Consider the following 26254-nt stretch of genomic DNA (forward strand, 5'->3'; position numbering starts at 1 on the left):
GTAGCCAACCAGCACAGTGTCAGGTGTAGTGCATGACAGAATGTCAAAGATGAAAAGTAAGGTGTTCAAAACAGTGATGCAACCAGTACTATTGTTTGGTACTGAAACCTGGCCAGTAAAGGTAAAGCAGTTCATGTAAGAGGTGATGGAGATGCAATACCGGAGATGGGTGGTACGATGTACCCTGTGGGACAGAAGAAATGAGGACCCAAGTACAGAAACTAAAGCAGCTCCAATTGCAGAAAAAGGTCAAACAGAAAAGAGTACACTGGCTCAGGCACCTATGAAGAAAAGCAGAAGATAATCTGGTGAAGGTGATTTGGGACAGACAGGAATAGGCCAAGAGGAAATTAGCTCATCTGGCAAAATAGATGGATATTGAGAGAGACCACCTGCAACAGTCAGACTTGAATGGTGATGAAAGCGGGCATGTGGCATCGAATACAGAGATGGAGAGAGGTGACATGACACCCTGACCCCATGCAGAAAATGGGAGAGGAGGATGATGCTTCCCCATCTTCTGGGCTATCTGTAAACTCTAGATCAATAATTTAAGAACTTAACCCATAATTTCTCTGACTGCAATCTGCAACAGTTTGAAGATTCTGCAAAAGTATTACCAACATTGCAGTGCAACAAAAGAAAGTGCTGCACATCTGAGGGTGCTTTCCTTCAAGTAAGATACTAAAATGAGGTCCCACATGCCTGAATGGTTGGCAGCTCAAATGGATATAAAAGAACCCACTGCACACATCAAAATGAGTAGAGGAACTTCCTGATATCTTGGTCAAATTTCTCAAAGCAAATATATATACCACCTTGCGACTCCCCTGAGGGGAGACTACAGACCTAGTGGGACTAACCCAGTCAACAAAGCACAAACAGAGGCAGGGGAATTTCCTTGTACTTTTCTTGGGCCAATCAGATGCAAGTGTTTTTCCGCTCACTAGTGTTTTGTCTCTTCCTAAATACTGTTTTTTTTTTTTTTTTTTTTTTTTTTTTTTTTTTTTTTTAAGTATTTTTGTTTGTGCATCGCCTGAGCTGCATCAGCTACCCTTAGAGACACTATCAACTACTCAGAATCTTGCATAATAGACTACAGTAACTGCAGTGTTCTACAGTTACTTTGCTTCTTTGGGTTTTTCTAGTAAAACTTCAAAAACTGGCAATCAAATGAGAATCAAAGCAAAACAAGAATTAAGAATGTGAATCTTTGTACAGGATTACACATCGACCAAACAGGCTTTTAACATTACCACAGGGCATGCTGTGGGTAAACACAAATTTCTGTGGAAATCTCAAAGCAAACAGGTACATTTTCCCTAAATGCAGAGCGACCACAAGCTCTCACCAAAATGCACATATGAAGCAGACTGTGTACCTCTGTGTGTGATGCAGTAGTGTCTGATATCTTAAGACCTCTGGAAGAATGGCAAATGCCAACTTACAGTTGATTCTAAGTCAGGAAATCTACTGCAAAAATGATCAATATGAACATTAATAACTCTCTTCACAGATCAGGATCTCTGCAAAGGAAATTCCAACAGCAAGTCATTTTAGAGGGTATTCAAAGTCAGAGCATGGATTTTAAGACAAGTATCTAAGGAGACGAAGGTATCCCTTTAAAAAGACCCTCAGTATTGTTCAATTGGACTCCTTGTCCACCAAGTCAAGATCCCATATGCTACACTTAGCTAACCTCCAAGAAAATTAGAAAGCATTTTCAATCCTGTTCTCTTATTAGCATTACTACTTTTAGCCTATTTTCTTTAACTAGACCAGATGAACTCCGACTGCATAAACATTTCACTGATGCATGCATAGATTCTCATGTGGTCTTGTACATAAAGGCTACACAGCATCAACTTGAAACAGAAAAAAAATGAAAACTTACTTTTAAGTTTTTCTAGCTGCATGAGTGCTTTATCTGTGTACTTCTGTGTTTTCTCAAGATGTCCAATCTGCATGGAATGCATTACTGTTACCTGTAAATTACCAAAAAACAATTAAAACCCTCAGCAGTTTCCCTACACGCTCATAGGGAACAGCTTGCATTCCAAAACCATATAATATTCAGAAACTTCTACTGGAAATGTACATTCCGGTATCACTCTGGGATCCACAGTTCATCGGTGCAGATGCCATTCAGCACTTTACTATTAAGTTAGCAAGAGTGTTTAGTTTGTATGCTCCCAACAGCAGCTTATATTTAGACAATAGTGACTAATACATACCAAAGGAGGAAGGGACTGACATAGGCAGCAGAAAATCATAAACAGTTAGCATGCACTAGTATCCATTTTCAAGTCCTATAAAAAAAGTGGCACTTGGCCTATCAGTAGAAAGGAAATGGGGGAAGGGTTGAGGGTGGTAGGGTTCCAATTAGTATTAAACAAAACAGTTTCAAACACTACTCTGCCTTCCAATACTCACCAGGTACACAAGCACACACATGTGTTCCTTGGGCAGCCAATGAAAAAGATCCGCAGGATTGCTGGGCAAAATTTCATCATCTTGAATCGTTGATATGGACTGTATGCACTGCTGTAGCTGCTTCAAACAGGGCTTTACACTTTTCACCTATAATTAAAATAAATAAATGAGATACTCCTCTCTGACATAAGGCAGCTCACAACCAAGTCTAAATACAAACTCAAACGACTTAAATCTTAGCAGGCATCTTTGGAACACTAGTCATTTGCTTATGGCTGCCAGCATTTCTAAATTAATGCACATATGTTAAGCTTACTGGGAATGTATCTTCCTCCCCATTACAAAGTATGCAGCAGCAAGACGGTATAGCCAATCCAAGCTTGGTATGGCACTTAATGTGTGGGGATGTGAAGTTGCTGAATTACGGCAAAAATAGTTTGTCACCTCAAGTTCAAGTAGCACACACGGACGTGGGGTATAGTTCTGAAAAGACTACGGCCAGTGAATGCACTTATCTTAAATTTGGAGGTAACAACTAAAAGCACTTTGAACACAACCTTGTGCCTCCAGAATAATTTTTGGAAGAGGTGGCACAGGAGGAAAAGCAGAGAGGAACTTCCCTGTCCACTAGAAAGAAAAGGCATCTGTTCTCCAAGCCATGGAACAAGGGTTCCTGGTGTAGTATTGAGGGAGCTGTTGGTTGGTGGTGACGCAGAGGTCTGAGGAGTGCTTCACTGAAGGGCTGTAGTCTGGAAAACCTCTCAGAACAAAGCCCATTTGTGGGAGTCCTCCAAGAAGCAACTTAGGGAGTCTGCTAGCACACAGTTTTGAAAACTGATGGATGTAGCAGTGAGTGAGATGTTTATTTGAGTTGCTACATTACATGACTCCCTTGGTAACCCTGTACAGTTGGCAAGATTTGGTGCCTCTCTTTTACATACCACACCACTGTGGTGCATTCTGTGTATACTAGGAGTGGCCTGCGTTTCAAAAGGTGGGCGAAGATATGAAGAGCTTGCAGAACAAACATCTCATTCAGACTGATGTGTTCCCTCAGGAACTGAGGTTGACATTCCCAGTGCAGTTTGTGTGGCACTGTCCATGATCCCACTTCTAGTCAGAGGTTGAAGAGTAGGTGATGTGAATGGCAGCCCTGGGTTGAAGACAACCTGCCCCCTACGCCAACATAGCTCCTTTATGAGACAAGGAAGGAGGGGAAATAATGTCTCCAACAGTGCTCTGATCACACAAACTTCACTTAAGAAAATCCAATAGTAGCTGAAGTCTGGCCAGGGGAGTATACTGGTGGCTGCCATGAATCCCAAAGTCCTTAGCATCGCCACTGTGGAGCAATGGGTTGCACAGGAGCAATTATGGAAAAAATGGACAAACTGCAGAGTCACCTGGGGGGCAGGAAGGCATTCATTTTCTCCTTCTCCAGTTTGCAACCCAGGAAAATTAGATCAAGTGTAAAAACCATGTAGTATTTTTTTTAGTTTACAGTGAAACCCAGACTGGACAGAAGTTGGAGGCTGAAGTGTAGATGCCGAAGAATTTTTGGAGAGCCTGGATCAGTAGGTTCTCCCATAGTGGAACATTTGGATTTCCCGAGTGCGACATAAGGCTACTACTGGAAACAAACACTTTGTGAACACACTTAGAGCTGTGAAAAGACTAAAAGGCAGGGCAGTAAACTGTAAATGCAAGGAACCAGAGAAAAAAAAAAAAAAGAGAGAAATGGGTATGTGTTGAGTATCCTTCAGATCTAGTGACACTAAGAAAGCTTGGGGGAGGATGAAAGGCACAAAGATGTGAAGAGAGCATTTTGAAAGATGGTAGCTTCAAGTGTTAAGGACAGAGTGCTCTAGGATGGGTCTCAACTGCCCTTCTTTCCTAGGGACTAGAAAAATCCTGGAGTAAAACTTTTTGCCATGAAGTCTTTTGGGACTTGCTCAATGGTGTATTGATTCAAGGGGTCTTGAACAACAAAAGCCTAAAGGGATATCTGGTTTTGAAGAGGTAGTGGAATGCCTTTCATAGGGCGAATATTTCCAGAAGATACGGCAGAACTGTCCCGGATGATGGAGAGGACTCACTTGTTAGCTTCCCCACTTGGCCAGGGACACCTTCAGCCTTTGGGAAATGGGAGTAATGAGACAGAGGAAGGGTGCTACAGAGGAAGTCACAAATTTTTGCTTCCAAAAGGGAGGACTTCCAGCTGGAGGTTCCCTATACGTTTCTTTTCCAGAGTACCTTTTTCAAAAGATTTCTTTCCTTTGTTTCTGAGTTGTCCTAGGATCCCTACTAATGAAAGATGTAGATTTACATGGGTAATTCCTATGATAACTAGTAAAGTATAGCTGTGTACACTCACCATAAATGTAGATGTTAGAGTGTATTCACTGTTGCAGTCATCACACTTGGGTTATCTGCCTGCAGGTAGCCCTCAGTCAGCCCGTATACCAGAGTCTTAGTATTTCTGCGTCAGATGCTGTCGCTTCTTCCATGACGTCAGGGGTATAAAAACAGGCAGCTGACACCATTACATCAGTTTTTCTTGCCTCAAATGTCAGGAGCACCCAAATAGGGAGCTAGTGTATGGTGTGGAAACCACCACCACTAAAAAGTAAATACCAATACCATTAGGAATAGCCATAGAGAGAAAGACAGAGAAAACCAGGGGGCTGGAGGGAGGGAAACCAGGACTGCAACAGTGAATACACTAACATCTACATTTATGCTAAGTGTACACAACTGTACTATGTTCTTCGTGTTTCACTGTTGCAGTCATCACACTTGGGTTGATTCCCAATACTGAGAAAGGGTGGAGGCAGTCAAGAAGAGTTAGGGCTGGCTAGTAGGCCCTGCAAGACTCCTGTAGCAAATCCTGCCCTGGATTTGGAAAAGATAGGCAAGTGGCAATGCTTGGCGATGGTGTGTACAGAACTCCAGGTTGCAGCTTCCAGAATGTCCCTGGTAGGGACTCCCCTGAGTAATGCTGTAGAGGCAGAAGTTGCCCTAGTGGAATGTGTTATGACCCCGAGGAGTTGGTTTTCCATGGTGCTTGTAGCAGAAATTAATGCAGTGTGCTACCCATTTGGAAATGGTTTATATATGGCCTTGCCCTCTGCCCCTGTTGCAAAGCTAACTATAGCAGCTGGTCAGATTTTCTGAAAGGCTTAGTCCTATCAAGGTAAAACCTGAGCAGTCTGTGCATGTCCAAAGAGTGCAGGATCCTTTCCCCTATATTCTGAGGTTTAGGGAAGAAGGCTGGCAAATGGATGGATTGCTTTAAGGCCACACTAGACACCACCTTAGGCATAACAGATGGATTAGTCCTGAGGGAAGCCCTGTCAGCATGGAAGATGTTAAAGGGTTCCACAGCTATCAGTGCCTGTAGCTCAGACACTCTTCTACCGGAAATGATGGCTAGAAGCAATCAGTTTTCCAAGAGAGGAATTTTAATTTAACAGGATCAAAAGGGGGAAGAGTGAGCTTTTCCAGTACAAAGTTAAGGTCCAAACAGGGGTGGGTGCACTCCTTGAGGGCCTTAAGCTGTTGGCCCCCATCAGGGACTGTTTGAGAGGGTGAGAAAATAGAGGTGGCTCAGTATTGTAATGAGCCAAAATGGCAGAGGCATGAATCTTAATGGAGAAGGATAGGCCTCTGTGGAGTAGCTCTGCTAGGTAATCCAGGATTAGAGCTAAGGAAGGCACTGCTGTGTTCTTTCCTTTAGGCTGAATCCAAGAACACTATCTTTTCCGCATAGAATTTCCTAGTACTGGGTCTTCTGGCTTCAAGAATGACGTCCAGCTCCTGTTTACTTAGTGTTGCTGGTGGAGTATGCAAGGAATAAGCCAGGCTGCAAGATTTAGGGTTGGCAATGTTGGATGCAAAATCTGTCCCTCCTGCTGTGACAGCAGGGTAGGGGGGTCTGGTGTAGGTGCCAGGGTGGCACCATTGTCAGGCTGCGTGGGAGTGGGTACCAGTGTTGGCGTGGCCAGTCCGGGGCAATCAGAATTGTCCATGGGCCACCTTATCTTTAGTATTCTTGAGAGAAGGGGCAGAGGGAGAAGGGCATAAATTGAGAGGTTTTCCCATTGAAAGGATAGGGTATTCACCTTCTAGGCCTTGCTGTGAGTGTTCCTGGTGCAGAATTTGCTTAACTGGTGGTTGTGGGGGGAGGCAAAGAAAACCACCTCTGGATCAGAAGGTTGAAGGTGCTGGGCTCCAATCTCCACTCGTGTAGGTCTTGGAGATTTCTGCTCAAGTCATCTGCCAGCAAATTTTGTTTGACTGGCAGAAACTGAGCTTGTAGACTGACTTGGTTGTCCAAAGCTGTGCTCCACAGAGTCATGGCTGACCTACAGAGTGGGTAAGAATGGGTTCCCTTCTGTTTATGTACCATATAACTCTTGTGTTGTCTGTTTTTATCAGCAGTTGTCCTAGAAGGATTAGGTATATGAAAGCTGTCAGAGCATTCTGTACAGCTAGCATATCCTTTTGGTTGATGTGCAGGAGAATTTGGCTTCGGCTCCAGTGGCCCTGAATGCATTTGCCAGCCATGTGGGCCCCCCAGGCATAGTCTGAGTCTGTGGTCAGGGTATGGGCGGCGTGGGGTAGAGTAAAATGCAGTCCCTTGTTGCGGTTGCATGCTTCTGCCCACCAAAGGAACTCTGCCCTCAGACAAGGTATGAAAGGAATGACTGTTTCCAGGTCCTGATAATGTTGGCACCAAAGACTTTTTAAGTACCACTGAAGTTTCCTCATATGCAGTCTTGCATGTGGAATTAGCAGACTACATGAGGCCATGAACCCTAGGGCTTGCAATATTTTTCTTGCAGTTAGCTGGGTTCTGGTCATCATTTGCTTGAAGTAGTCAGACAGACCTGTTTTTCTGAAGTGAGAAATGCCATCTAGGAAGTTGTGTCCAGGCTTGCTCCCAGGAATACATTTTTTTGACTGGGCACCAGTTGTGATTTATTTTCGTTGATGGTGTACCCCAATAAAGTGAGAAGGGAATTTAAAGCCCTAATGGCCAAAGTGGCAGAAGTATATACCTCCTTACCCCATCTGTCTAAAGCTCTAAAATCCCTATCAGAAGGCGTAGGATTTTTGGCAGTAGTGGTCTTAATACCTTTTGGTCCTTGGGAAATGGTCTCTGGATAAGGATGGATTCCAAGTAAACACCTACAATCTTCAGAACAGGAGGGATAGCTAGAGGCCTGTGTTGAGTCAGGTTTAAAAATTCCTGAAGCCTCTTTTTGGATTGAGAAGAGTCCTGGCTTTCCCAACGGAAATGCTCCCTAAGGGTATGCAAGGTTTCACCGAAAGAAAACTCTTCTGGAGGGGAAGCAGAGGGAATGGTATCCTCTGCATCAGAATCATCATAAGTAGATAAGGGTAAATCCTGGTAGTCAGAAGAAACAGAGATATCAGATTCCTTATCAGAAGAATCAAAGAAAATCAGCTCTAGGCCTCAGAGAGGGAAGGCTGGCTTCCCCTAATTAAGGTAATAAAGTCTTCAGCCATTCTAATCATTTGTTTTTGAGGCATATGAGCCTGAGAATGTGCTTTGGTTGTCTGTTTTCTAGGCCTAGTGCGGGCTTTAGGCCTGAGGAATTTGGTATTTTTAGCTTGAAACAAAGTCATTGGTTTGATATGAAAATCAGCAAGCCTGAATACACCGTCAGAAGCTGGTGCCTGCACAGCAGCTCCGGACCCATCCATGGTAGACATATCCGCAGGTTACATAGTAGAAGCATTTTGCAGCATACTGGACTCTGAATGGGTCTCAGTAGAGGCCTGTGAATCTCTAGTAGCAAGTATCACAGGCTGGGAAAGCACCTCAATGAGTAGAGACAGACTGGCGACTAAGCTTATCGGAAGAGTTGTTGGCAGTTTTGGACCTATGCAGTTTGTCTCCGTCTTTATCCTTACATTTTTTCAGGAGATCGGTAGTCTGATGGCTTAATGAAGCCACTTCGGAGTACAGAGATGGACGAAAGTATTTAGCTACAACTGTTAACTTTTTCTGACAGTCTTAAGAGCACGAAAAAAGGATCTCCAACAGGGTACTTATCTTTTTGAAGACTTCAGGTCTGAAACTAGAAAACGAAAATTTCGGGAGTTGGCCGACCGGCACTTGCGAACTGCTTCTGCTTCGGGCACAGCACGGCAAGAAAGACTGATATAATGGCATCGGCTGCATGCTTTATACCCCTGACAACCTGACGTCATGGAAGAAGCGACAGCATCCGACGCACAAATCCAAACACTATGGTATTCAGGCTGGCTGATTGCTACCTGCAGGCAGATAACCCAACCGTGATGACTGCAACAGTGAAACATGATCATCATCTTGGATTTGAGTCTCTGCCCACTGGTTTGGAGGAAGGTCTGGAAACCTGCTTGGGGTTGGCAATGAATAGAAATAAAATTTGTTCCCCTGGGAAACAATGTTGAGAACCAATCGGCCCTGAGTGATGGACATCCAGTTATTTGCATGAAGGGCAAGTTTTTCTCCTAGGGGCACAAGCAATTGGGCAGGGCTGGGAAGTAGCGTTGAGAAGTCATTGTGTACTTTTTACATAGGGAGGTGGCTTACCTCTCCCTGTTTTAGGGGTGGGAGTACTCCATTGCATAGAACTCTGCATACACTGAGACTGTAGTATGGGTGGTCTGTTTCCCCTGGATCCTGTTTGGGAAGGCGTGGAGGGGGCTGGAAAGGACCAGTGTTTTGAAGGGCAATATCTACTGAATCGAGTTGGACGCAGTTGTAAGAATTCTTTAACACTTTGCATAGATTTGGCTTTTTCTTTCATCTTAAGAACTTCTGCTTTGGTCCCAAACAAAATGTCCTTATTTAAAGGAGCGTCTAGTAATTTGGATTTGACATGATCTGGCAAGGTCTGCTCCTTCAGCCAAGCATGTCTTCTCAGTAAAGAGCCAGTGACTGCAGCCCTGAGAGGTGCTTCTAGGGCATCAAAACCATACTGCAAAGTATGCTTACTAAATTAGTTTGCAGAATGCATAAGCTCTTGCAAACCTTTATTTTCTGCACAATCTAGAAATATTACTATTTTTTGTTTAATGAGTTCCATAATATGTTGCTGGTACTTCAGCATGTGAAAAGTACAGTTGTGTACACTTGCCATAAATATAGATGTTAGAGTGTATTCACTGTTGCAGTCATCACACTTAGGTTATCTGCCTGCAGGTAGCCCTCAGTCAGCCCCAATACCAGTGTCTTGGGATTTCTGAGTCAGATGCTGTTGCCTCTTCCATGACGTCAGGTCGTCAGGAGTATAAAACATGCAGCTGACACCATTACATCAGTTTTAATTGCCCCAGATATCAGGAGCCCCCAAAATAGGAAGCTATTACAAGGTGTGGAACACCTCCAGTAAAAAGTAAACACCCCGCCATAAAAATGGCCATAAACAGGATAGGTAGAAAGGATAGAGAAAGCCAGGAGGATGAAGGGGGGGGGGGGACCACGACTGCTACAGTGAATACACTCGAACATCTACATTTATGGTGAGTGTACACTATACAATGTTCTTAGTGTTTCACTGTTGCAGTCATCACACTTGGGTTGATTCTCAAAGCTGAGGAAGGGTGGAGGCAGTCAAGATGTGTTAGGGCTCGCTAGCAGGTCGTGTAAGACTGCTGTAGCAAATCCAGCTATGGATTTAGAATAAATAGGTAATTAGTAATGCTTGGTGAAGGTGTGTACAGAACTCCAGGTTGCAGCTTCTAGGATGTCCGTGGTAGGGACTCCCCTGAGAAATACTGTAGAGGTTGAAGTAGCTCTAGTGGAATGAGTTCTGATCCCCTGAGGGGTAGGTTTTCGATGATGCTTGTAGCAGAAATGGATGCAGTGTGCTATTAATTTGGAAATGGTTTGCGTCTAAATGGCCTTGCCCTCTGTCTCTGTAGCAAAGCTGACTAGTAACTGGTCATATTTTGACATTAGTCCTGTCAAGGTAGAACTTCAGCTGTCTGTGCACGTCCAAGGAGTGCAGGATCCTTTCCCCCTTTATTCTGAGGATTAGGGAAAAAGGTTGGAAAATGAATGAACTGGTTTAGTGCCTCACTGGATACCACCTTGGGTATAAAGGATGGATTAGTCCTGAGGGAACCCCTGTCAGTATAGAAAATAATGAAGGGCTCCACCACCATTAGTGCCTGTAACTCAGACACTCTTCTTGCTGAAGTAATACCTAGAAGTATGGCTGTTTTCCAAGAGAGGAATTTTAACTCTGCAGAAGCAGCAGGTTCAAAAGGGGGGAGTGTGAGCTTCTCCAGTACAAAGTTAAGGACCCAGGCCAGGGTGGGAGCTCTCCTAGGGGGCCTTAAATTGTTAGCTCCTCTTAGGAACTGTCTGATGAGAGGGTGAGAAGAGGGAGAGCTGTATTATAATGAGTTGAGATGGCAAAGGCATGAATCTTAATGGATGAGAAGGACAGGCCTCTCTGGAGCAGCTCTGCTAGTTAATCAAGGATTTGAGTTAAGGTGGGCACAGCTGTGTCCTTTCCTTGAGACAGACTCCACGAACAATATCTTTTCCACTTTTCAGCATAGTATTTCCTAGTACTAGGCCTTCTGGCCTCAAGGATGACGTCCAGCACCTGTTTGCTGAGGGATGCTGGTGGTGTATTCAGAGAATAAGCTAGGCTGCAGGATTTAGGGTTTGCAGCTGTGGATGCAAAATCTGCCCCTCCTGCTGAGGCAGCAGGGAAGGTGTCTGATGTAGGTGCCAAGGTGGCACTGCTGTCAAACTGCGTAGGAGTCGGTACCAGTGCTAGTGTGGCCAGTCTGGTGCAAAAAGGATTGCCTTTGGCCTGTCCTGTTTAATCTTGAGTAGTACTTTTGAGAGGGGCAGAGGAGGAAATGCAGAGGTTTACCCATGTAAAGGATAGGGCAACCACCTTCCAGGCTCTGCTGCTAGTGTTCCTGGTGCAAAATTTGCTCAATTTGGTGGTTTTGGGGGGGGAGGCAAAAAGTTCCACCTCCGGTGTTCCCCACCTCTGGGTTACAAGTTTGAATGAGTTGGGTTCCAGTTTCCACTCATGAGGATCCAGTAGATTTCTGCCTAAGACGTCTGCCAGTGAATTTTGCTTGCCAGGCAAAAATTGAGCTTATAGGTGCACTTGGTTGCTTAAGGCTATGTTCCACACGTCCATGTCTAACCTGCAGTGTGTTTAAGGAGGAGTTCCCCCCTGCTTGTTTATGTACCACATAACTGTGGTGTTGTCTGTCTATCATGAGCTGTCCTGGAAGGATAAGGTATTTAAAGGCTGTCAGAGCTTTCTGTACAGTTAGCATCTCTTTTTGATTGATATGCAGGGGAACTTGTTCTGGGCTCCATTTGCCTTGAATGCATTTGCCTGCCATGTGAGCCCCCCCATGCATAGTCTGATGCATCTTGTCAGGGTTTGGGTGGCGAGGGGTTGAGTGAAATGAAAGTACCTTGCTGTGGTTGCATGCCTCTGCCCACTAGGAACTCTGCCCTACGACAAGGTACGTTAGGAAGCACGGTTTCCAGGTACCGAGAATGTTAACACCAGAAACTTAAGTACCACTGAAGTTTCCTCATATCCAGTCTTGCAAATGGAATTAGCAGAATGCATGAGGCCATGAACCCTAGGGCTTGCACTATTTTCCTTGCAGATAGCTGGCTTTTGCTGGCCATTAGTTTTAAAGAGTTTGTCAAATGGACCTGCTTTTCTGGAGTGAGAAATGCCATCTGGGAAGTTGTGTTCAAGCTGGTGTATCCCAGTGAAGTTAAAAGTCTTTTTACAAAAGCCAGGTGCTGAAGCAGCAGCTCTTGGCTGTCCGCCTGAATCAGGCAGTCGCCCAAGTACGAGTAAATTTGGGTATTTCTCTGCCTGCAGTATGCAATGGTTGGAGCCAGGCACTTTGTGAATTCTCTGGGCACAGTAGATATGCTAAAGGGAAGTGAAGAGAATGTCCAGTTGTGTACACTTAGCATAAATGTAGAAGTTAGTGTATACACTGTTGCAGTCATCACATTTGGGTTATCTGCTTGCAGTAGCCCTCAGTTGGCCTGATTATTAAAGTCTTGGGTACTGCGGTTGCTTGTCTCATCTTCCGTGACATGAGGTAGTCAGGCGTATAAAGCATGCAGCCAACACCATTACATCAGTTTTTCTTGCCCCAGATGTCAGGTGATATTATACATATACACATATATATAAGGTTATAACTAACAAAAAAACAAATACACCAAAAAGCTTTTAAGCATAGTAAAGTACAATAGAGGTATAGCCAAAAGAAGTCAAGGGCCTGGAGGGAGGGTAACCAGGACTGCAACAGTGAATACACTCAAACATCTACATTTTTCTTAAGTGTACACAACTGTATTATGTTCTTCGTGTTTCACTGTTGCAGTCATCACATTTGGGTAAATTCCCAAAGCTAAGGATGGGAGGAGGAATTTAGATAGCATTAGGACCAGCTATAAGGCCCTGCAAGACTGGAGTGGCAAAGCCAGCTCTGGATTTAGAGAAAATTGGCAAATGGTAATGCTTGGTGAATATACAGAACTTCAAGTAGCAGCTTCTAGGACGTCCCTGGTAGGGACACCACTGAGAAAGACTGTAGAGGTAGATGCAGCCCTGGTTGAATGTGGTCTAATCCCCTGTGGGATAGGTTTTCCATGGTGTTTATAGCAGAAATGAATGCAATGGCCTATCCATTTAGAAATGGTTTGCTTTGATATAGCCTTCCCCCTCTGCCCCTGCATCAAATGCCACCAGCACAGTTGTTCAGATTTCCTTTGAGGTTTAGTCCTGTCCAAGTAAAATCTAAGTTGTCTGTGCATATCTGAGGAGTGCAGTATCCATTCCCCTTTGTTCTGTGGATTAGAAAAGAAGGTTGGAAAATGAATGGACTGATTCAGAGCCACACTGGATACTACCTTGGGCATGAAGGAGGGACTGGTCCTGAGGGACACCCTGTCCGCATGAAAGATGATGAAAGGCTCCACCACCATAAGGGCCTGTTATTCAGATACCCTTCTTGCTGAAGTAATAGCTAAAAGGAAGGCTGTTTTCCAAGAAAGGAATTTTAACTCTGCACTTGCAGCTGGCTCAAAAGGAGTAAGAGTGAGTTTTTCCAATACAAAGTTAAGGTCCCAGGCTGGAGTTGAGGCTCTCCTGGGTGGTCTGAAGTTTTTGGCCCCTCTGAGGAAAGTACAGTTTTGTACCTACCATAAATGTAGATGTTCGAGGATCCACATTGCTGCAGTCCTAACTATTGGGTAGTCCGCTGTCCAGTCGGCCCGAATACCAAAGTATATGGCTGACGTCGGTCAGGGCGCATTAGACTGACGTCAGTACGTCAGGGTACTAATGCGCATGACCGACGTCATATCCTCAGTCTTTTCTTGCCCCAGATGTCAGAAGACCCTGAAAAGATAAGGCCAAAAACCAAAAACTCCCAAAATACGTGCACCAAAAAATATATATACAATATATACACAATTAGCAGAATATAATCTCACCTACACAACCACCCCTAAACACAGAGGGGAAGGAGGGAGGGTAAATTGGACTGCAGCAATGTGGATCCTCTAACATCTACATTTATGGTAGGTACAAAACTGTACTATGTTCTTCATTCCACATTGCTGCAGTCCTAACTATTGGGTAGAATCCCAAAGCAGAGGTAAGGGAGGCTGGCAAATCATAAGGACACAGGAACTGACAACATGCCTTGCAAAATAGCTGTGGCAAAACCAGCCCTAGACTTAGAGTAGAGAGGAAGGTGATAATGCTTAGAGAAAGTATGCACTGAACTCCAAGTAGCTGCCTCCAAAATATCCTTAGTTGCCACCCCCCTTAGAAATGCTGTGGAAGTGGCAGTAGCCCTAGTGGAATGAGGCCTAATCCCAGCTGGAATCTCCTTGCCATGATGGGAATAACAAAATGTAATGCAACTCCCAATCCACCTAGCAATAGTTTGTTTTGACACAGGCTTGCCCTTTGAACTCAAAGCAAAAGAAACAAACAACTGCTGAGACTGCCTAAAATCCTTAGTCCTGCTCAAATAATAACGCAATAGCCTGTGTACATCTAAAGTGTGCAAAATCTTTTCCCCTTTATTTTGGGGATCTGCATAAAAGGTAGGCAAATGAATAGTTTGGTTTAAAGCCACACTAGAAACCACCTTAGGCATAAAGGAAGGATTAGTACGTAAAGATACCCTATCCTTATGAAAAATCAAAAAAGGCTCCACTGCCATAAGGGCCTGTAACTCAGAAACCCTTCTTGCAGAAGTAATGGCCAACAAAAAAGCAGTCTTCCATGACAAGTATTTCAATTCAGCAGTAGCCGCAGGCTCAAAAGGTTGTAGAGTAAGTTTCTCCAACACAAAATTGAGATCCCAAGCAGGAGTAGGAGCTCATTGGGGTCTTATATTCTTTGCCCCTCTAAGAAATTGCTTGAACAAAGAATGTGAAAACAATGGTGGGTCACAATCATAGTGAGCAGAAATTGCTGCAGCATGAATCTTAATGGAAGAGAAAGACAAACCTTTGTCCAATAACTCAGTAAGATATTGAAGAGCCACACTCAAATTAGGCTCCGAAATCTCCAAATTCTTTGCTGTAGTCCAAAATAAAAATCTCTTCCATTTTTCTGCGTACACTTTCCTTGTACTAGGTCTTCTGGCTTCCATAATCACATTTAAAACTTGTTGAGGAAGTTGAGACCTGCTGTCTTTCAAAACAGAATATGCCAGGCTGTTAGATGAAGAGTTTGAAGCTTGACATTGAGCAGATGACCGTCCCTCTGAGACAATAGGTGTGGAATCAAGGGTAAAGGCCATGGAGGCTTCCTTACCAGACTCCTCAGTAATGGGTACCAGTGCTGCCGAGGCCAATCTGGAGCTATTAAAATCATCCTTGGCTTGTCTTGTCTGACCTTTAGAAGCACCTTTGGAAGAAGAGGCAGAGGTGGAAAGGCATACACATGAAGATTTTTCCAACTGAAAGAAAGAGCATCCACTTTCCAAGCTGTGTGATGAAATCCCTTCTGCAAAACTTTGGCAGCTGGTGGTTTAGTGGAGAAGCGAACAGATCTATGTCTGGAGTTCCCCATGACACTGTCAATTTTGAAATACATGAAGATCCAGTTTCCACTCGTGGGGATCCATGATTTGTCTGCTTAATACATCTGCTAAGGAGTTCTGTGCTCGGCAGAAACCTTGCCTGAAGAGTTAGTTGCAGACTGAGCGCAGTCTCCCATAAAATCATTGCTTGTCTGCACAATGGGTAAGAATGTGTTCCCCTTGTTTGTTGATGTACCACATGACAGTTGTGTTGTCTGTTAGAATCAACACCTGCCCTGGAAGAAGTAACTCCTTGAAAGCAATTAATGCAAACTGAACTGCTAACATCTCTTTCATGTTGATATGTAGATGCTGTAGTCTGGCAGGCCACTTGTCTTGTATCCACTTTCCATTTAGATGAGCTCCCCAAGCAATATCTGAGGCATCTGTCGTTAGTGTCTGACTTGCCTCTGGCCGGGTCACAGAGAGTCCCTTGTTTAGGTGACATTCCTGAGCCCACCACAAAAATTCCTTTTGAATGCAAGGTATTATTTGAATGACAGTGTCCAAATCCTGGCAGTGCTGTGTCCACAGATTTTTGAGATACCATTGTAGCTTCCTCATATGCAGTTTGGCATTGGGAAGCACCAGAATACAAGATGCCATGAACCCTAAGGCTTGAAGGACTGTCCTTGCAGTCAGCCCGGACTGAAGAGAGAGATGATGGAAGTAACTGGAAAGATTCTTTTGTTTGTCCGGGGTTAAAAAGGCCATCTGGGCTGCTGTATTCAGTCTCACACCCAGAAAGCACATGTCTTGAGAGGGTACTAGACTGGACTTTATTTAGTTCACAGAATACCCTAGGCATCTTAGCACTGCTATGACATATTCCAGATGCTGCAGAAGATCTTCTTTTTCTTGAGCCAGAATCAGGCAGTCGTCCAAGTAAGGATAGATTTGGATTCCTTTTAGTCTGAAGTAAGCTATCACTGGAGCCAGAACCTTTGTGAATACTCTGGGCGCAGTAGATAAGCCAAAGGGCAATGCAGAGAACTGATAATGAGAATTTCCAGCTCGAAAACGCAGATACTTCCTGCAACTTAGTCTTATTGGCACATGAAGGTAAGCTTCCTTGAGATCTAAAGTTACCATCCAGTGATCTTTGCCCAGCAGAGGTAAAAGCTGTTGTAACGTCAACATTTTGAACTTGGGAATGTCCAGATAAGTGTTGAGGATAGATAAATCCAGAATTGGTCTCCACGTGTTCCCCTTCTTTGGTACTAGGAACAGGCGAGAATAAAATCCTAGGCCCCTTTCTGGCACAGGAACTGACTGAATGGCCCCTATTTGGAGCAACAGAGAAATTTGCTTGTGAGCCTCTGTTCTTTGAAGAGGAGGAATGTCCGGCATGCCTTTGAAAGGAGGCAAGGTATGGAAATAAAACCTGTAACCGTGGTGAATAATATCCAGAACCCATCTGTCTTGGGTAATTAAATCCCAATTTTCTTTGAAAAGAGACAGCCTTCCTCCTAAAGGTGCTGCCAGGCAAGAACGTACTGGCAGCTGAAAAGGCAGGTCATTGGGTCTGCTTACGAAAGGACTGACCCCTGCCTTCACCAGAAGTCTGAGCAGGGGAACTTCCTGTCCTAGGCCTAAAAGAACCCTGAGCTCTGCCCCTACCACGTCTAGACCTACCCCTAGACTGGGAATCATAAGCAGGATAAGTCCATCCCTTAGTAGGCCAATTTCTACTAAACTTCGGAGGCTGCACCCTGCAAAAATCTTTAACAGTTTGCATAGACTTAGCCTTGTCCTCCATTTTCTTCAAAACTGCTTCCACAGGCGAACCAAACAACACATCAGACTGTAAAGGAGCATCCAAAATCCTTGTCTTAACATGCTCAGCTAAATTCTGATCTCTCAGCCAGGCGTGCCTACGAAGAACAGAACCAGTGGCAGCCACCCTGGAGGAGGCCTGCACAGCATCAAAACCACACTGCAAGGAATGTTTACCCACCTGTTCAGACACATGAACTAAATCCTGCAACTCTTTACACTCAATACCTTCAGCCAGAGCATCCACCTTAGATTTCAACTGTGAAAGAAGATAATTCTGATATTTTAACATGTGAAACTGACAATTCAACGCCCTCATGGCTAAAGTGGAAGAAGTATACACTTTCTTTCCCCATCTGTCCAAAGCCCTTGCCTCTTTATCAGGAGGGACAGGATTTTTAACAACTGAGGCCTTCACACCTTTAGGCCCCTGAGAGACAGTTTCTGGGTCTGCCCTCGGACTCTTAAAAAGATACTTATGAGCTTCAGGCACCCTATAATACCTATCCGGCTTAACTGGGGCAGGAGGCAAAGAATCAGGATTCAGGGAAGCCTCTGCAAACACATCTTCCACCACATTCAAAACAGGAGGTATAGCTAAAGGCCTATGCTGGGGTAAAAACAAGAATTCCCTAAGCCTTTTCCTGGAATCAGAGAAATCTTGACCTTCCCATTTAAAATGCTCCCTCATGGAATGCAGAGTCTCTGAAAATGAAAAATCCTCAGGAGGAGAAGCAGAAGGAGTAGAATCATCCACATCAGAATCAGAATAAGGAGGGAACTCCTGCAAGTCTTCAGCCGAAGACTCCGAAGCCTCCGAGCATTGCTCAAAACTCTCAAACTCAGGTTCCACCCTAGGCCTCTTATCAGGAGGGGGCATAGAACCCCTAATCATAGTAATCAAATCCTCTGCCATTTTAAGCATATGTTTTTTTAGGCAAAGATCCTGAAGCACTAGGAGAAACCCCCACAGAAGCTAAACTTGGCCTGCCCCTCAGAGAAGCCTTGGAAACTGAAGGGGAGGCTCTAACCACCTTAGGAAGAGAGGGAAGAACAGCCACCTGAGAAGCCCCCTCAGCCTGGCCTACTTCCTGAGAGGATACATCCTGTAACAGTAAAGTCTCTCCCTGAGACTCCAAAGAGACACCTGGCAAAACCTCCGGCTCCACTGAGCCTTCCAAAGAACCGACGTCTGGGACTGTCGGTTCCTCCACCCTAGGCTTTGCTGCTTTATCTTTGCGTTTTTAGCGAAGCGCGTCGGAGCATCCGGCGGCATTTTATAATTACAACGCTTCCCAAACACTAACCTGGCACAGTCTAACCTTCTCTTAATAGTGCGTTTGTTAAATCTAGCACAAGAGCGGCATCCAACAACGTCGTGCTCAGGCCCTAAACAAGGTATACACAAAGTATGGTAATCCCTATGAGGTATCTGTTTCCCACAAGAAATACAGTTATTCACTTTTTCTGACATCCGGTTAAATACTGAGGCAAGAAAAACCAAAATATTCCCCAACGGGTACTTAGCCAACTTTGATTCGGTCTGAAACTCTGACTTCAGAAACTTTCAGAACGCCAACCTGCACTCGCAAAATTGCTTCTGCATCGGACCATGCGGCAAAAAAGACTGAGGATATGACGTCGGTCATGCGCATTAGTACCCTGACGTACTGACGTCAGTCTAATGCGCCCTGACCGACGTCAGCCATATACTTTGGTATTCGGGCCGACTGGACAGCGGACTACCCAATAGTTAGGACTGCAGCAATGTGGAATGAAGAACATCTGCTTGAGCAGTGGATGAGAGAAGATGGGTGGTTCTGTGTTGTAATGAGTTGAAATGGCTGAAACATGAATTTTGATGGAAGAAAAAGAAAGGCCCTTGTGAAGCATCTCAGTTAAATATTGAAGAATCTGAGGTAAATTGGGTGCTGCTGTGCCCATCCCTTGAGTTTGGTTCCAGGCACAGAATCTTTTCCATTTTTCAGCATAAGATTTTCTAGTACTAAGCCTCCTTGCCTCCAAAATGACATCCAACACTTGTTTACTGAGGGAGGTTAATGGCGAGATTAAGTAATTAGCCCGGCTGTCAGGTTCAGGGTTTTTGGGTGCAGAATCTGGCACTCCTGCTGTGACAGCAGGGTAGGGGCCTGAGGCAGGTGCCATAGAGCCAGCAGTGACACTTCGCAAGACGGGGTACACCAGTGTTGGCGTGGCCAGTCTGGTGCAATCAGTATTGTCCTTGGTTTGTCCTGTTTGACATTTAGTAGTACTCTGGAGAGGAGAGGCAGAGGACGAAAGGCATGAACTGATAAGATTTTTCCAGCTGAAGGACAGAGCATCCACTTTCCAAGTTTGATTGTGGGGAGTCCTTGTGCAGAACATATCCAATTGGTAGTTCTTGGGGGAGGCAAACAGGTCTATACCTGGGCTCCCCCATTTGTTTATCAACATGTTGAAAGTCTTTGGTTCCAGTTTCCACTCGTGTGGGTCCATGAGATTTCTGCTTAGTTCGTCTGCCAATGTATTTAGTTTTCCTGGCAGGAACTGAGCCTGTAGATGCACTTGGTAGCTCAAGGCTGTGTTCCACAGAGCCATGGCTAGTTTGCAGAGGAGGCTTGAATGGGTACCCCCTGCCAGTTTATGTACCACATAACAGTGGTGCTGTCCATCTTTACCATTAATTGTCCTGGAAGAATGCAGTCCTTGAAGGCTGTCACAGCATTCTGTACAGCTAACATTTCTTTTTGATTGATATGCAAGTGCATTTGACTTTGGTTCCTTTTGCTCTGCATGGACTTCCCTGCCAGTTGAGCTCCCCATGCATAGTCTGATGCATCTGTTAGGGTTTGGGCATGAGGGGGTAGAGTGAATGGTAGACCTTTGTTTTAGTGGCAGGCCTCTGTCCACCAAAGGAACTAACTGTAGGCAAGGAATGATAGGAATCATTCCTTCTAGATCCTGAGAATGTTGACACCATAGGCTTTTTAGATACCATTGTAATTTCCTCATATGCAGTTTTGCATATGGAATTAGTAGAATGCAGGAGGTCATGAACCTTGCAGACAGCAGGGTTTTTGTGGCCATTAATTTGAAGTAAGTTGTTAAATTAATTTGTTTCTCCGGCGTGAAGAAAGCCATCTGGGAAGTTGTGTTCAAGCTTGCTCCCAGGAATATAATTTGCTGACAGGGTACCAGATATAATTTCTTTTTGTTTATGGTGTACCCCAGACAAGTTAACACCTTTTGTACAAATGCCACATGATTCAAAAGTATGTCCTGGCTCTCTGCCTGAATTAGACAATCGTCCAGGTATGGGTATATTTGAATATTTCTTTGCCAGCAAAATGCAATGACTGGAGCTAGGCACTTTGTGAATACCCTGGGCACAGTGGATAAGCCAAAGGGAAGTGCAGAGAAAGTACAGTTGTGTACACTTACCATAAATGTAGATGTTAGAGTGTATTCACTGCTGCAGTCATTACATTTGGGTAGAATCCCAAAGCTATGGATGGGGAGGATGGAACTAAACAGCATTAGGAGAGGCTATAAGGCCCTGCAGGACTGCAGTGGCAAAGCATGCCCTGGATTTGGAGAAGAGAGGTAAATGATGATGCTTTGTGAAGGTATGAACAGAGCTCCAAGTAGCAGCCTCTAGAATGTCCTTGGCTGATACTCCTCTGAGAAAGGCTGCTGAAGTAGCTGCAGCTCTGGTGGAGTGAGACCAAATGCCCTTGGGCACAGGTTTGCCATGGTGTAAGTAGCAGAAATGGATGCAATGGCTTATCCACTTTGAAACGGTCTGCTTTGAAATTGCCTTTCCTTCTGATCCTGCAGCATATGACACTAGTAAATGCTCAGTTTTTCTTAGAGCTTTAGTCCTGCTCAGGTAGAATCTTAGCTATCTGTGTACGTCCAATGAATGCAGAATTCTCTCCCCTTTGTTCTGCGGTTTTGGATAAAAAGTTGGCAGATTAATTGTTTGGTTAAGAGCCACACTGGAAACAACCTTAGGCAAAAAAAGTAGGATTTGTCCTCAGACGCCCTGTCTGGGTAAAATATGATAAAAGGCTCTACAGCCATGAGGGCCTGTAGCTCTGAAACTCTTCTTGCTGAAGTAATTGCTAGTAGTAGAGCTGTCTAACATAAGAACGTTATATCAGTAGTAGCAGCTGGTTCAGATGGAGGCAGGGTGAGCTTTTCCAATACAACTGAGGTCTCATGCAGGTAATGGTGATCTTTTAGGAGGCCTTAAATTTTTGACTCCTCTAAGATACTGCTTTAGTAAAGGATGAGAAAAGGTTCGTGGCTCTGTATTGTAATGAGCCAAAATGGCAGAGGCATGGATTTTGATTGATGAGAAAGATAGGCTTTTGTCAAGCATCTCTGTTAAGTATTGTAATATCTGAGGAATATGTGCTTCTGCTCTATCAGTTCCTTGTGCTTGATTCCAAGCACAGAATCCCTTCCATTTGTCAGCATAAGATTTTCTAGTACTAGGCCTTCTGGCTTCCAAAATGACATACATCACAGCTTTACTGAGAGGTGTCGTTTGTATTATTACAGGATTAGCCATGCTGCCAGGTTCAGAGTCTGTAGTTGATTGTGGAGGATTTGACTGTTTTGCTGGGACAGTAGTTGTGGTTTTAGAGGCAAGGTCCAAGCTGGGTACTGAGACAAGTTCCTTAGGACTGGATACCAGTATTGGCGGGGCCAGTCCGGGGCAATTCATATCTTTTGGCTTCTTTTGTCTGACCTTTAGGAGGACCTTGGGTAGAAGAGGCATAGGAGGAAAGGAGTAAACTGTTAGGTTTTTCCAACTGAAGGATAGGGCATCCACTTTCCATACTTTTCTGTGATAAGTCCTTGTGCAGAATCTTTTCAGTTGATAATTTTGAGGAAAGGCAAATAGATCTATGTCTGGGCTCCCCCATTTCTCTATCATGCTGAAGACTTGTGGATTTAGTTTCCACTCGTGAGGACCCATAAGGTTTCTGCTTAAATCGTCTGCCAGAGTGTTTTGTTTTCCTGGCAGGAACTGAGCTTGAAGATGTATTTGGTAGGTCAAAGCAGTGTCCCACAGTGCCATAGCTAATCTGCAAAGGGGGTAGGAGTATGTGCCCCCTTGCTTGTTTATATACCACATGACTGAGGTGTTGTCAGTCTTTAACAGTAGTTATCCTGGATGAAGCAAGTCCTTGAAGGCTGTTAGGGTATTTTGAACAGCTAGCACCTCTTTCTGGTTGATATGTAGATGCATTGGATTTGATGCCCATATGCCCTGAATGCATCTTCCTGCCATGTGGGCCCCCAGGCATAATCTGAAGAGTCTCTTAAGGTTTGGCTGGCAGGGGGTAGAGTGAAGGGCCATCCCATGTTTTGGTGACAGGTCTTTGCCCACCACAGAAACTCCAGTTGCAGGCAGGGAATGAGAGGAATCATGGTCTCCAGACTAAGAATGCTGACTCCATAAACTTTTTAGGTACCACTGAAGTTTCCTCATATGCAGTCTTGCATATGGAATTAGTAGGATGCAGGATGCTATGAAGCCCAGAGCCTGCAGAATTAGTCTTGCAGAAGACTGGGTTTTTGTTGCCATCAGTTTGAAGTAGTCAGTTGCCTTTGTTGGTCTGGCGTGAGGTAAGCCATCTGGGCAGTTGTATTCAAGCTTGCAGCCAGGAATGTTATCTTTTGAGAGGGTACCAGTTGTGATTTATTTTCGTTTGTGTACCCTAGGCATGTTAGAAGCCTTTTCACAAACGCCAGGTGTCGGAGAAGTGTCTCCTTGTTCTCTGCTTGAATGAGACAGTCGTCCAAGTATGGATATATTTGGATACTTCTTTGTCTGCAAAATGCAATTACTGGTGCCAGGGACTTTGTAAAGACCCTGGGCACAGTAGATAAGCCAAAGGGCAGTGCAGAGAATTGGTAATGCATTAAGCCAGCCTTGTATCTGAGGTATCTTCTGCACGACTGTTTTATTGGGACATACAGGTATGCCTCTTTTAGGTCTAAAGTCACCAGCCAAGCATTCTTGCCCAGCATGGGCAGAAGCTGCTGCAAAGTGAGCATTTTGAATTTTGGAATGTCCAAGTATGTGTTCAAAATCGATAAATCCAGTATTGGCCACCCGGCCTTGTCCTTTCTGGGTACCAAGAACAGTCGAGTAAAAACCTTGTCCTTTTTCCTGTTCTGGTACTGTCTAAATGGCCCCCATATCCATGAGGGACGTAACCTGTTTCTGTGCCTCTGCCCACTGATTTTTTGGCAGATCTGGCCAACCATTTGTCATTGGCAGAGTGTGGAAATGGAATCTGTATCCCTGTGATACGATGTTTAGTACCCACTTGTCCTGGGTTATTAACTGCCAATTTTGATCAAAAAGTGCTAATTTTCCCCCTGTGGGTGCTGCCAAAAGATAAGTGCTTGGTGTAGGTAGAGGGAAGTTATTGGGATTGCTTTCTGTAGGTTTGCGATTTATCTCCTCCAGATTTGGAGGTGGATGGGCCCCATTGCTTTGACCTGTAAGAGTCTTGAGCCTGGTACCTGGAACCCTTAGGGCGTCTGGATTTGCCCCTTTGAGCTCAGCCTGACACAGGAAAGGACCAATTTTTTGTAGGCCAGTGTCTACTGAATCTTGATGGCTGCACTTGTAAGAAATCTTTAACAGTTTGCATAGACTTAGCTTTGTCTTCAACTTTCTTTAAAACCTCTTCTGCCTTAATACCAAACGGAGAATCATGCTGTAAAGGTGTATCTAGCAATTTAGCTTTAACATGATCAGGCAAATTTTGTTCCTTTAATCAGGCATGCCTCCTAATCACAGATCCGCGGCCCTGCAGGAGGCTTCTAAAGAATCAAAACCACATTGCAAAGTATGCTTTCCAACTTGTTCAGCTGCATGCAATAATTCCTGCAATTCTTTATTTCATGCACATTCTGAAATAAACATCATTTTCTGTTTCAGCAATCCCATAACATGTTGTTGGTACTTAAGCATATGAAATTGACAATTTAAGGCCCTGATTGCCAAGGTTGCAGAAGTATAAACCTTTTTTCCCCATCTGTCTAGTGCCCTAGAATCTGTCAGAGGGGGTAGGATTTTTTCTGCTGAGGCCTTAACTCCCTTTGGACCCTGTGAAATAGTTTCAGGATCAGCAGCAGGGTTTCTAAATAAAAATTTATGTGAGTCGGGGGACTCTGTCAGGCTTCTGGGAGCCGGAGGTAAGGAGTCAGAGGTCAAGCTTGACTCTGAAAACACATCATCCACAATGTCTAAAACAGGGGAATGGCTAAAGGCTTGTGCTGAGGGAGGAGGAAATCCCTGAGCCTCTTTTTTGATTCTGAGAAGACTTGACTCTCCCAGTGAAAATGCTCCCTCAAAGTATGCAATGTTTCTCCAAATGAATAATCCTCAGGAGGAGATGCAGATGGAATAGACTCCTCAGCATCAGAATCCTCATAGGGAGGTACAGATAATCCCTGATCAGAAGAAATAGAAACCTGATCTGAAGATTCATAATCAGTGTCTTGCCTAGGCCTCTTACCTGGAGGGGGAATGGGTACCCCTGATCAAGATAAGGTCTTCAGCCATTCTGATCTGTTTTTTACACATAGAGGCCTGTGCATGTGGCTCATGCGTCAGTTTTTTAGGTTTAGAAGTTGCATCTGTCTTTGGTTTTGCAGCTGTCGTCGATTTGATGTACAAATGTTTTGGTCTGAATACACTCTCAGAAGCCGGTGACTGCTCAGCGGCTACTGACCCATCCGAGGGAGATACATCCATTGGTCCAATACTTAGAGTAGCTAGTGGCATGCCGGACTCCACATGGGTGTCGGTAGAGGCCTGCGACTTGAAAGTAGCGAGTATCAGGGGCTGCGAAGGTGCCCGAGTACCTGCGACTGGCTTAGGAGAAGCTTCGTCGGTTTTGGATCTCGACTGTCTTTCTCTGTCCTTTTCTTTACATTTTTTATGTACTCCGGTAGATAGATTGCTATCAGACAACATTTCTGGGTAGTTAAATCTGTTTCCAAAATACTTTGATGCAAAAATATACCGACGCTTAACAGTGCGTTGCTTAAATCTAGCACAAAACCGACAGCCAGGCATGTTGTGATCAAGGCCTAGGCAAGGAATACAGTATAAATGGAAATCCTTATGAGGTATTTGCTTCCCACAAGTAATGCAATTATTAACTTTTTTTGACATCGGTGAAAAGCAAGAAAAAAGTTTCCTCAACGGGGTACTTAGCTTTAGTGAAGACTTCAGTTCTGAAATTCAAACTCCAATATTTCAGTAGTCGGCCAACCAGCACTTGCGAAATGCTTCTGCTTCGGGCACCGCGTAGCAAGATCGACCAAAGAAAATGGCGTCGGCTGCATGTTTTATACCCCTGATGATGACGTCATGGAAGAGAAGACAGCAACCGACGCAGGACCCAAGACTTTGGAATTCACGCCGAATGTGGGCAACCTGCCAGCAGATTACCCAAATGCAATGACTGCAACAGTGAAACCCGAAGAACATCCGATAGTGCATGTAGCCTGCTTTGAAGCATAGGTATCTTCTGCAAGATTCCCTGATTGGGATGTGCAGGTAGGCTTCCTTTAAATCCAGTGTTGCCTACCAGGCATCCTTGCCTAGCATGGGAAGCAAATGGTGAAGAGTTAGCATCTTGAATTTTGGAATCACGAAAAAGGTGATTAGGATAGAAAGGTCCAGGATAGGACGCCATGAGTTGTCTTTTCTTGGTACCAGGAAAAGTCTTGAGTAGAAACCTTGTCCCTTTTCCTCTTCTGGCACAGTTTGAATAGCCTTTAATCTTGAGAGAGAGTACTTGTTTTTGAGCCTCTGCCCACTGATTTGGGGTAGATCTGGCCAACCGTTTGGTATTGGTAATGTATGGAA

The 26254-nt window shown here is 44.4% G+C and overlaps 1 protein-coding gene across 1 annotated transcript in view; it reads right to left on the reverse strand.

Annotated features, from left to right (window-relative positions):
- Positions 1-26254, reverse strand: part of MAU2 (MAU2 sister chromatid cohesion factor) — a 2634229-nt gene that overhangs the window by 1370718 nt on the left and 1237257 nt on the right. The window contains exons 8-9 of the mRNA XM_044090765.1: positions 2434-2580; positions 1895-1985 (exon numbers count right to left, since the gene is read on the reverse strand). Of these exons, the coding sequence (XP_043946700.1) occupies positions 1895-1985; positions 2434-2580 (238 nt within the window). The remainder of the gene's footprint in view (positions 1-1894; positions 1986-2433; positions 2581-26254) is intronic.

The sequence above is a fragment of the Protopterus annectens genome, chromosome 13.part0 (genome assembly GCF_019279795.1).
Source record: "Protopterus annectens isolate FY-2018-M chromosome 13.part0, PAN1.0, whole genome shotgun sequence".
Lineage (NCBI taxonomy): Eukaryota > Metazoa > Chordata > Ceratodontiformes > Protopteridae > Protopterus > Protopterus annectens.